This window comes from Mauremys reevesii, linkage group 1 (genome assembly GCF_016161935.1).
Source record: "Mauremys reevesii isolate NIE-2019 linkage group 1, ASM1616193v1, whole genome shotgun sequence".
Taxonomy (NCBI): Eukaryota; Metazoa; Chordata; order Testudines; family Geoemydidae; genus Mauremys; species Mauremys reevesii.
This window is the reverse complement of record NC_052623.1, coordinates 164,617,963-164,630,297: the sequence shown is the minus strand read 5'-3', so window position 1 is coordinate 164,630,297 and position 12,335 is coordinate 164,617,963. Positions and strand designations below refer to the sequence as shown.

Sequence of the window (12,335 nt, the reverse complement as noted above, 5' to 3'; positions counted from 1 at the left end):
TTAATGGGATTATGAGGCTATGTACAGAGCCACAACATTGTGCTATAGAATCTGAGGCCTGGTCTACACTACGATTTTAGGTCAAATTTAGAAGAGTTACCTCGATTTAACCCTGGACCTGTCCACATGACGAAGCCCTTTTTTTCAACTTAAAGGGCTCTTTAAATCGATTTCTTTACTCACCTCTAACAAGGGGATTAGCGCTGAAATCAGCCTTGCCGGGTCGAATTTGGGGTAGTGTGGATGCAATTTGACGGTATTGGCCTCCGGGAGCTATCCCAGAGCGCTCCATTGTGCCCTCTCTGGACAGCGCTCTCAACTCAGATGCACTGGCCAGGTAGACAGGAAAGGGCCCGCGAACTTTTGAATTTCATTGCCTGTTTGGCCAGCGTTGCACGCTGATCAGCACAGGTGACCATGCAGAACTCATCAGCAGAGGTGACCATGGAGTCCCAGAATCTCAAAAGAACTCTAGCATGGACCGAACGGGAGGTACGGGATCTGATCACTGTATGGGGAGACGAATCCATGCTAGGTGAACTCCATTCCAGTAAACGAAATGCCAAAACATTTGAAAAAGTCTCAAAGGGCACGAAGGACAGAGGCTATAATAGGGACTCACGGCAGTGCCGCGTGAAAATTAAGGAGCTCACGCAAGCCTACCAAAAAACCAGAGAGGCAAACGGCCGCTCTGGATCAGAGCCCCGAACATGCCACTTCTATGATGAGCTGCATGCCATTCTAGGGGGTGCAGCCACCCGTACCCCAACCCTGTGCTTTGACTCTGTCAATGGAGTGGGACACAACATGGAAGCAGGTTTTGGAGACGAGGAAAATGATAAGGAGGAGGTTGAAGATAGCTCACAGCAAGGAAGTGGAGAAACCAGTTTCCCCAACAGCCAGGATCTGTTTCTCACCCTGGACCTGGAGCCAGTAACCCCGAATCCACCCAAGGCTGCCTTCCGGACCCGCCAGGCGGAGAAGGGACCTCTGGTGAGTGTAACTTTGTAAATATTACACATGGTTTAAAAGCAAGCATGTTTAATGATTAATTTGCCCTGGCATTCGCGACCAGTACAGCTACTGGAAAAGTCTGTTAATGTGTCTGGGGATGGAGCGGGAATCCTCCAGGGATATCTCCATAAAGCTCTCCTGGATGTATTCCCAAAGCCTTTGCAAAAGGTTTCTGGGGAGGGCAGCCTTATTCCATCCTCCATAGTAGGACACTTTACCACGCCAGGCCAGCAGCAAATAGTCGGGAATCATTGCAGAACAAAGCATTGCAGCGTATGGTCCCGGTGTTTGCTGACATTCAAACTACATCTGTTCTTTATCTCTCTGTGTTATCCTCAGGAGAGCGATATCATTCATGGTCACCTGGTTGAAATACGGTGGTTTTATTAAGTGGACATTCAGAGGTGCCCGTTCCTGCTGGGCTGTTTGCCTGTGGCTGAACAGAAATGTTCTCCGCTGTTAGCCACACAGTGTGGGGAGGGGTGAAGCCATCAAAATGTGACCTTGTAATGAAAGCACATGTGCTATGCAATGTTAACAGCAAGGTTTACCCTGAGTGTACCCATTGTTCTATAAAATGTGTCTTTTTAACTACCACTCTCCGGGTTTTTTTCCTCCACCAGCTGCATATGTTTCTCCTTCCCAGAGGCTAGCAAAGATTAGAAGGTGAAAAAAAACGCACTCGGGATGAAATGTTCTCTGAGCTCATGCTGTCCTCCCAGACTGACAGAGCACAGCAGAATTCGTGGAGACAGACAGTGTCAGACTGCAGGAAAGCACAATTTGAACGTGGGGATAGGTGGCAGGCTGAAGAGAGTAGGTGGCGTGAGCTTGCTGACAGAAGGCAGGAGTCAATGCTCTGGCTGCTGGAGCATCAAACTCATATGCTCCAGAGTATGGTTGAGCTGCAGGAAAGGCAGCAGGAGCACAGACCGCTGCTACAGCCCCTGTGTAACCAACAGCCCCCCTCCCCAAGTTCCACTGCCTCCTCACCCAGATGCCCAAGAATGCGGTGGGGGGGCCTCCGGCCACCCAGCCACTCCATCCCAGAGGATTGCCCAAGGAACAGAAGGCTGGCCTCCAATAAGTTTTAAAGATTTTAAGTTTTAAAGTGCAGTGTAGCCTTGTCCTTCCCTCCTCCCCCACCCTTCCCGGGCTACCTTGGCAGTTATCCCCCTATTTGTGTGATGAATTAATAAAGAATGCATGAATGTGAACCAACAATGACTTTATTGCCTCTGAAAGCAGTGATCGAAGGCGGGAGGGGAGGGTGGCTAGCTTACAGGGAAGTAGAGTGAACCAAGGGTGGGGCGTTGATCAAGGAGAAACAAACGGAACTTTCACACCGTAGCCTGGCCAGTCATGAAACTGGTTTTCAATGCTTCTCTGATGCACAGCGCGTCCTGCTGTGCTCTTCGAACCGCCCTGGTGTCTGGCTGTGTGTAATCAGCAGCCAGGCAATTTGCCTCAACCTCCCACCCTGCCATAAACGTCTCCCCCTTACTCTCACAGATATTGTGGAGTGCACAGCAAGCAGTATTAACAATGGGAATACTGGTTTTGCTGAGGTCTATCCAAGTCAGTAAACCATGCCAGTGCGCTTTTAAACGTCCAAATGCACATTCTACCACCATTCTGCACTTGCTCAGTCTATAGTTGAACAACTCCTGATTACTGTCCAGGCTGCCTGTGTACGGCTTCATGAACCATGGCTTTAAGGGGTAGGCTGGGTCCCCAAGGATAACTATAGGCATTTCAACATCCCCAACAGTTATTTTCTGGTCTGGGAAGAAAGTCCCTTCCTGCAGCTTTTGAAACAGACCAGAGTTCCTGTAGATGCAAGCGCCATGTACCTTTCCCGGCCATCCCACGTTTATGTTGGTGAAACGTCCCTTGTGATCCACTAGTGCTTGTAGCACCATTGAAAAGTACCCCTTTCGGTTTATGTACTGGGTGCCCTGGTGCTCCGGTGCCAAGATAGGGATATGGGTTCCGTCTATCGCCCCACCACAATTAGGGAATCCCATTGCAGCAAAGCCATCCACTACGCCTGCACATTTCCCAGAGTCACTACCCTTGGTATCAGCAGCTCTTTGATTGCATTGGCTACTTGGATCACAGAAGCCCCCACAGTAGATTTGCCCACTCCAAATTGATGCCCGACTGACCGGTAGTTTTCTGTCATTGCAAGCTTCCACAGGGCTATCGCCACTCGCTTCTCAATTGTGAGGGCTGCTCTCATCTTGGTATTCTGGCGCTTCAGGGCAGGGGAAAGCAAGTCACAACGTTCCATTAAAGTGCCGTTACGCATGCAAAAGTTTCCCAGACACTGGGAATCGTCCCAGACTCGCAACACTATGTGATCCCACCAATCTGTGCTTGTTTCCCGGGCCCAGAATCGGCGTTCCGCAAGATGAACCTGCCCCATTAAAACCATAATGTGCACATTGCCAGAGCCCATACTTTGTGAGAAGTCTATATCCATGTTTATGTCCTCATCACTCGTCATCACGCTGCTGTCGCCTCCTCACCTGGTTTCGCTTTGGCAGGTTCTGGTTCTGCATATATTGCAGGATAATGCGCGTGGCGTTTACAGTGCTCATAATTGCTGCAGTGATCTGAGCGGGCTCCATGTTCCCAGTGTTATGATATCTGCGCTGAAAAAAGGTGCGAGACTATTTTCTGCCATTGCTCTGACAGAGGGAGGGGCGACTGATGACATGGCTTACAGGGAATTAAAATCAACAAAGGGGGTGGCTTTGCATAAGGAGAAACACAAACAACTGTCACACAGAATGGCCCCCTCAAGGATTGAACTCAAAACCCTGGGTTTAGCAGGCCGTTGATTTCACGGAGGGAGGGGGGAGTAAATGAATACAAAACAAATCGGGTCTATTTCTTGTTTTGATCCACTCCATCTATCTTTTACATCTTAGCTCGGCAGCAGACGGTGCATTATGATTGCTAGACATTGTCATCTCCTGGGTGCTCGCCAGAAGATGGGAATGACCTGGCTGAGTCACTCCCATGTCTGCCCAGGCGCCCCTGACCGACCTCAGTGAGGTCGGCTAAAAGCGCACCCAGGAGTACGATGACGATGGCTACCAATCGTAATGCCATGTCTGCTGCCAAAAGGCAATGAGCTGATGCTGTGTAGCAATGCAGTCCCATGTCTGCCAGCACCCAGGAGACGTACGGTGACAGTGAGCTGAGCGGGCTCCATTCTTGCCATGGTATGGCACCTGCACAGGTAACCCAGGAAAAAAGGCGCGAAACGATTGTCCGCTGTTGCTTTCATGGAGGAAAGGGGGGGGGGGGTCTGATGACATGTACCCAGAACCACCCGCGACACTGTTTTTTCCCCATCAGGCATTGGGATCTCAACACAGAATTCCAATGGGCGGCAGAGACTGCAGGAACTATGGGATAGCTACCCACAGTGCAACGCTCCGGATGTCGACACTAGCTTCGGTACTGTGGCTTAATGCACTTAGAGCATTTTGTGTGGGAACACACACAATCAACTGTATAAAAACGATTTCTAAAAAAACCAACTTCTATAAATTCGACCTAATTTCATAGTGTAGAAATACCCTAAGCTTCTGTTTGAACAGGTATAATTCTAGACTAACCTTGAAAACATTAACTAAGTGTAAACAAGAGTGACTTATTTGTGGGTCTGCAGACAGCCTGCAACAATCATTCTGAAAGGTGAGAAATGTCTCCTCCACTGGAGTGGTCTCTCTTAATTCTGGTTTTGATTTAAATGCAAGTACTGACTGCTTCAGCTAAAAGTGATCAGCAATGAAACATCAAGTAAGCATGCTTAACTATTTTTGTTGAATGTAGCTGCAGAGACTAAGGCAAGTGCGGTCAATGGTTGCTGGAGTGGAGAACCCTCACCCAAATTAGTCAGCAGTGTCCCTGCACAAAAAATACACTACCCCATAACAAAAGCCAAATCTAATTTCCATGCTCTCTGTGAAAACCTTCAACAAAGCTGTTATTTGTTTTCCAATTCAAAAGTCCTTGGTATATTAAAAAAATTAAGTTTGGGGATTGCATAAAAATAAATATAATTTATTGTAAAAATAAACACTGATTGATTGACAGTAGGTCAGTGAGTCTGAGGGGACTCTGGGAGGGGGTCGACTGAATGTATAAATCTGGGGTCTGAGTGGCATAATGTGCCATGTAAATTGCAAGGTTTCAATTGCGGTATCTTTCTGCAAAGATCAGTATAATGCAGGGTTTCCACATAGCCACCTACTCATTTTGCAACAGCTAAACACTGGGGTAGGCTAGAAGGATGGAAGTCTGTTATTTAAGAAATCAGAAGAGAGCAAAACCATCCCCTTTCCCTGGAGGAAAACCCCCACCAGAAGGCAGGTGCTCAGTCATCCCCAACTTGCCCGACAGCCCGCGGGACGCACGGAGCAGCCACGGGGGTGCAGTGCTAGTCACAACGGTACCGGCGAGGGCCAGGCAGGCGGCGCGGGCCGAGGCGCCCCAGACCCGGGAACCCGGCCCCTCAGGCCGCCCGGGAGAGAGGAGCTGGGCGGGCTCAGCGCGGGCTTCAATCCAGCCGGGGGGGGGGGGGGGGACGGGCCCCGGGTGGCCCCGACCCAGCCGGGCCGGGTGAGGAGCCCTGATTCCGGCCCCGGGCTCGAGCAGAGGCTGGAGGCCCCGGAGCGCTGGCTGCGGCCGCGACCCCCCCCCGCGGGGCAGGTCACCTGCCTCCTCGGGCGCCCGTTACCGAGACTGACACCGGCCCCCTCAGGAGCCGCCGCCGCCGCGCGCGGGGCCCCGCACTCACCCCGCAGAGATAGACCTTGTTGGCCCGTTTGATCTTGATGTCCAGAGCGGTCCCCATCGCTCCGCGTCCCAGCCCGACCACGGGACCGGCTACGTGCCCCGGGCGGGGTCTCCCGTTTTGCGTCCTCCTCCGCCCTGTGAGGCGACATGTACATCCGGGTCACCAGCGCCGCGCCCCCCCCCCCCCCCGACGCCATTTGTAGACCTCTATAATCACATCGTTATACAACATGGCTCTGCCGGTTCCCTGGTAGTCATAGCAACGGTGGAATTAGCGGCGGCGGGACTCTCTCCCTCTGTTCTCTACGTCATAGCAGGGGCGGAGTCGAACAGGCGTCTACTAGCCGGCGGACTACAGTGACCAGCATGCAGCGCGGCCGGAAGCGCTGCATGCCGGGAGCTGTAGTGCTTTGCGGGGCTGCGCTGCATGCTGGGGTGATGTCCGCTTGTCCTGGCTGCGCTGGGGCCGGGCCAGGGCCCTGCTGCTGAGCGGCGGCGGGGGCGGCGCAGGAGAACCGCCCCGGCCCCCGGGGGAGGGAAGAAACCAGGGGGACGCAGCAGAAGCGGCTGCGTCTTATTCCGGCCTGAGGCCGCGGCTTGGTTCAGGCTGCCCCTGAAAGCGGGGCCCGCCCGCCCCTCGCTGACCCTACACACCCGCTGGGCTCCGCGGAGTTGCCTCGGGCCGGTGGGGGAGCGCGGCCGAGCAGGCGGGTGGCTCACAGGTGCCTTGTGCTCAGGCTGCAGTGCCTGGTGCACAATCAGTGCCTGCGGCTTAGCTACAGGGCCTGCATTTTTCTCACGTTCGCTTTCTTGTGCTGTAGAAGAGAAACTCAATCTGACATCTTGGGGGAGGGGGAGACAGCAGGGCCCTTCCATGTCTGCTAAATTCTGGTCAAATATTTTGACCATTTTCTCCTTTGCCTTCACTTGACTGTCTCATGCATCAACTCGCCTTTCAGGGCTGTGTCAGAAGTATAAATCTGGGCTCTTGAGTCGGGGGGGGAGGGAGATTAGAAACACAAATCCTTAACATAAATGCATTTTTATGTAACTTTAAAGCTTTCTATTTAAAAGTATAAAATATACTGTACATTGCGGTTAGGCAAAATGTGCTATCGCAAAACAGTTTACAACTTTAATTAATTTAACTTCACAATATTCTGTGAAGTATGGGATGTTATCCCTGTTTTCTTACAAATAAACTGAGGCAAAGAGATTAAATACCTGATCCTGCAAATTTTGAGTGCCATCTGTGTGGTGCTGAGAAACCTCCATCGCTTCCCTAGGAGTAGAATCATCAGCTCAGGAGGTGCTCAGCATCTTGCAGAATCAAACCCAGAGGCTACGTCTACACTACAGACCTTACAGTGGCACAGCTATAGTGCTGTAGGTGTGCCTCTGTAAGGTTTTCTGTGTAGTAGCTCTATGATGGGTGGAGAGAGCTCTCCCACAGGCATAATTAAACCACCCCCAACGAGCGGTGATAGCTATGTCAGTGGGAGTTGCTCTGTCCACATCAGTGCTTTTGTTGGTGAAACTCATGTTTGTCAGTGGTGTGTGGAGAAAAAAACAACCACCACCCCCAGACCAACAAAAGTTTTGCTGATGAAACTGCTAGTGTAGACAAAGGCTAAGTGTAAAATCCCTTTGATTTCAGTGTGATCAGGATGTGCCCTTAAGTGTCTTACCAAAATCTCACAAGAAATCTGTACCTGTAATGAAGTAGAACACAGGTCTCCTTCAATGCTGAACCTTAACTGTTGTTCTTCCTCCCATGTGAAATGCAAAACATTAGTTCAACATTTAGTTGAAATATTACAAGCACAAATCTCATGATGATTCACAGACCAACTGTAACCTGGTCCAATTGCATTTTAAATGGTGTTAGGTTTTCTGCCTTAAAATGTATATGTGTAATGTGCTTGAGTTGTGTGGAATAAATTAAACTACATTTTTCAACTTGTCTGTTGCATTAACATTTTTAATTTAATATAAAGAAGGTGCACACTAATTTCTCAATGATTTCTTTCTAATTCAGAAAAAGTAATTTATGCCTTATTGTGAATTACATACATGTTGATTTAGAGCTTTTATGAAGAATTCATCTTTTGGTTATCCAAATCTATATAAGAATAATAATTTTCTTAGAGTGAAACTTTTTTCCCCCTGTTTTCATATCAGGTGCCTCCTTGATCATAATTATTGTGTTATGGTAACTAATATATTAAATTACAATGTAAACAATGGGGCAGATATTTAAAATTCATGAGAGGAACAATTAAGTAGTACTAACTTTAAACTTGGTGCTTCCTACAGACAGCCAAGTGCATTATAAACTGAGTACACCTCATGAACAGGTGAAGCAAGTGTTTCGGATGACAATTTTGGGATCGTAATGTATTTGTCACAAAATGTACTGGTCTTACATTTAAATATTTTCTTTACCTTAAATGCCATAGAAAAAGAAAAGTTAATCAGGGATAGGAGGTAACTTGATAGGCTGATAAATTATGCGTTTAGCCTGAATGTGTCTCAAAAATGTTGGCTCGTCTGTAACAGAGACTTTGGAGAAGTTTATCTAATCTTCCACCATATGATACCTTTCATGTGCTTCGGCTGTTTGCTTTGCTAACCAACCAGCTATTTCAGGTCCCTGTCCAGAAAAATGTCTCCATAATTTGGTCCTATGGAATTTTTGTGTGGTAGCTTTTTTGGGGGGTGGGGGGAAGTATTCCTAATCTAATAAATCTCTGGAATGTTTCTCTGCTTAATAAATCTGTGGGTGACCCAGTTTGGATGGTCTCGGGGACTCTTATTTAGGAGCACAATGGGCTCTTGAAGTTCTAGTGCTTAGGGCATGTTTTGCATACTGCAGGTGGGAAACAAATTTTTATATTTCTTCATTTATAATAGATTGGACAAACAAGTCTGTAAAATGATAGAGTGAACCTTTCAAGAACTTCAAAATCCTGTGTATTTTAATTGTATTGCCTAGTATAAGCAACTGTGTCTCTTCAAAAGCATGTAGATGTTTCAGAATAATTCTAGAAATAAATTGTCCTCAGAATCTCACAGCTAAACAGCATTAAGCCACTGTCCGTGTTGGAAATATTGGATCCTACCAACAGTTTTCAGTGACATCATTTGTGGGGCAAGAACAGTGCCTCCAGCAGTGATGGGAGAGTGCACACCCAAGTAGCATATACTGTAGCATTTTACATGAAGCAATGTATGCCACACCAAATCCACTGACTGGTGTGGAGGGAGGCTGGACTTCTCCAAATAAATTATACATATCAAACACAGGAATGTTGTGGTTAGGGTGACCAGACTGCAAGTGTGAAAAATTGGGACGGGGTGGGGGGTAATAGGCACCTATAGAAGAAAAAGCCACAAATATTGGAACTATCCCTCTGAAGTAGGAACATCTGATCACCTAGGTGTGGTACCACTATGATACCAGGGAGTGAAAGGAGCAAAGACGTGATCCCATAGCACTGACCTCTCTGTAACAATTTTTCTATTAACTTTAGCAGGAGCATGGCTCAGTTGAGGAGGATAAGGACATTGTAAAGAAGCTAAACAACTGAGTAGAAATAAAAATTAAAATATAATTGTAAAACTAAATGAACATGATAGGAGAGGGACAAATCATCACAGTATCCATAAAATAAAATCTTTCTACAATATAGAATACTTTGAGTGTACCAACTAAAGAATATAAATTATTTGGACTTTCAAAAACCTTTTTCTAAAGTCACCACCCTGGAGGCTGTTAACGATACTAAATAGTCAGGGAGTGATCGGTAAAGTACTGTCATTGATTAGAAACTGGCTAACAGGCAGAAAGCAAAGTGTAGAAATACAAACTGATGCTAAATTTTCATCATGGCAAAAGTTTAACAGTGGGGTGCGCTGAGGTTCCATACCAGGACCTGTGTTAATATATTTATAAATTATCTGGGAAAAGGGTATACGCAGTGAAGTGACAAAATCTGCAGACTTGCCAGATAAGAGGGAACATGATAGAGGTATAATAAAAAACATAGAGAAGATAAATTCATCATAAGCTGCTGTTGAGTAAGGTGACGTCTGTTGGTTTCTTGGCTTAGATAAGTACCTAGACTGCCAGCCACCTTAAGTCTAGGCACATTTTACAGGTCGGAAACTAAGATAGAGAGAGGCTAAGTAACTTGCCGAAAAATCATACAGGAAGTTTATGAGAGAGTAGGGTCTTGAATCTAGGGCACGTACAGCTTAAGCCTGCGCTCAAACCTCTCATCCATCCTTCTCTAGAATGTAAGTTGTGCACTGCTATTTAATCTTTCTTATAAAACAAGTACAAATAAATTGAAATGCAGCACATTTAGAATTGTTTTTACATAACATAATTAACTTGTGGAACTCATTGTGAAAGTATATAACTGAGGCCCAGAGCTTAGCAGGATTAAAAAAACTAATTTGATATTTATATAGTTAATGAGAACATCCATAGTTACATTACTGTGACCCTAACAACTCCTTACTGCCACTGGCAAAGGGTTCGCTATTCTGTAACAGCAACTCCTGTCAGACCTAACAAACTCATTACATCTAGTACATTGCTTTTCATAGTGTTTATCCATAAAGAATGTCATGGAAGGTCTTCAATAAAAGCCAGGGTCACACTGGTTATTAATATTGTTGTGTGTGGGCAAGTATGTATGGAAAATATGTTCCCTAAAAGTCTGAATCAAGGCAGAGTTGACAAAGAGGTTGCTGCCAAAGGATGTATATTCACTTGTGTACCTAGGGTCACATGTAAATTAAGCATTTTAAGCCAACATAATAGAAGCACCATTTATGTACAAAATCAACAAAAGGGTGTAAGGTCAACAGGGGACAAGACACAGGAGAATGTACCACAGGGGATTGTCCTGTCTCTGAGGGAAGCAATAAACTCGGGGGGGAAATGTGGCCCCTCTCCCATGGGAGAACTAGAGCATCCCCTAACAAGCATTTTCTGAGGCCAGCTCTGGAGCAATAGAGTGGGCATTTCCCGTTCAGGTAAGTAGCGAACAGGTCTATTATTGGGATTTCCCATTGATTCAATATGTAGTGGAGTACTGCTGGGTTCATTTCCCATTCATAGTCATGTGAGAACTTGTGGCTGAGACTGTATGGTGTTATATTCTGTACTCCCAGCAGGTAAGCAGCTGATATGAGAACATTGTGGTGAACGCAACAATTCTATAGCTTTAGTGCTTCGGTGCACAAGAAGGATGATCTGGCACACCCTTGATGATTTATGTAAAACATGCATACTATGATTTTTGTGTGCGTGTCCCTGATCAGTGGAATAAAGTGAGCACAAGCATTTCTGACCACTCTTAGTTCCAGGAGGTTGATGTGGAGAGTCAATTCTGTTGGGGACCATTTGCCCTGAACTTTTTGGTTGTTCAGATGGGTTCCCGAGCCTATTAGGGATACATCCATTGTGAGAAGCAATGGTGCTTTTTTGGGGCGGGGGAGGCAGTTGTGTGAAAGGGACCCCCATGCAGATGTTCATAGTGTCTTTCCACCGTTCCAGGGAATGTTTGACCCTAAAGGGTATTGACAGGGGTTTGCCTAGTCTATCTTTGTTTGGTGTGTAGACAGACCTGAGCCATGCCTGTAGGCACCTCATGTGTCGTCTGGCATGAGATATCACAAACGTGCATGCCACCATGTGCCAGAGAAGTTGGAGGCAACATCTGGCTGGTGTTTGTGGGCTGGCCTGAACTGTTTCTATGAGAGTGGTCAGGGTGTGAAATCTGTGTTGCGGGAGGAGTGTTTACGCTTGTATTGAGTCAAGATCAGCTCCTATGAACTCCAAGTGGTGAAGTGGAGTCAAGGTCGATTTTTGGACATTGATTAGCAAACCCAAATGCATGAATACATCTTTGGGTGTCCCAAAGAGCTTCTTCGAAGGAGTGGACTCTGAGGAGACAGTCGTCCAAGTAAGGGTAAATCATGATCCCTAGGCTCTGTAGATGAGCCATGACTACAGAGAGGAACTTGGTGAATACTTTGAGTGCGGATGAGAGTCCAAAGGGAAGTACTCTGTACTAGTAATGGTCCTGACTGAGTCCTGAGGAATCATTTGTGGGATGGCTGGATTGATATATGGAAGTAGACATCCTAGAGGTCAAGGGCCAAGAACCAATCTCCCTGCTCTAGAGATGGGATAATAGCTGAAAGTGTGGCCATCTTCAATTTTTGTGCCTTCACAAATTTGTTCAGTGCTCTTAGATCTAATATGGGTCTCCACCCTTCTTTATTCTTGGGGATCAGGAACTATCTGGAATAGAAGCCTTTGCCTCTGAGGTGCACAGGAGTGGGTTCTATGGCTCCTAAGCGTAGCAGGTGATCTATTTCCTATGTTAACAGTCTCTGGTAAGAAGGGTCCCTGAAGAGGGACAGGGAAGGAGGGTAGAGAGGAGGGAGAGAGGTGAAGTGGAGAGAATACCCATTGGAGATAATCTCCA

General features: G+C 46.9%; 1 protein-coding gene across 3 annotated transcripts in view; it reads right to left on the bottom strand.

The window, feature by feature from the left end:
- Positions 1-6,044, bottom strand: part of VPS26C (VPS26 endosomal protein sorting factor C) — a 31,773-nt gene extending 25,729 nt beyond the window's left edge. Inside the window, exon 1 of one of the 3 annotated variants that reach the window (XM_039483961.1) lies at positions 5,831-6,044. In XM_039483961.1, the coding sequence (XP_039339895.1) occupies positions 5,831-5,887 (57 nt within the window). In that variant the 5' untranslated portion in view covers positions 5,888-6,044. The remainder of the gene's footprint in view (positions 1-5,830) is intronic. The other 2 variants (XM_039483950.1, XM_039483941.1) reach the window with 2 other exon arrangements.
- Between the last annotated feature and the right edge of the window lie 6,291 nt (positions 6,045-12,335).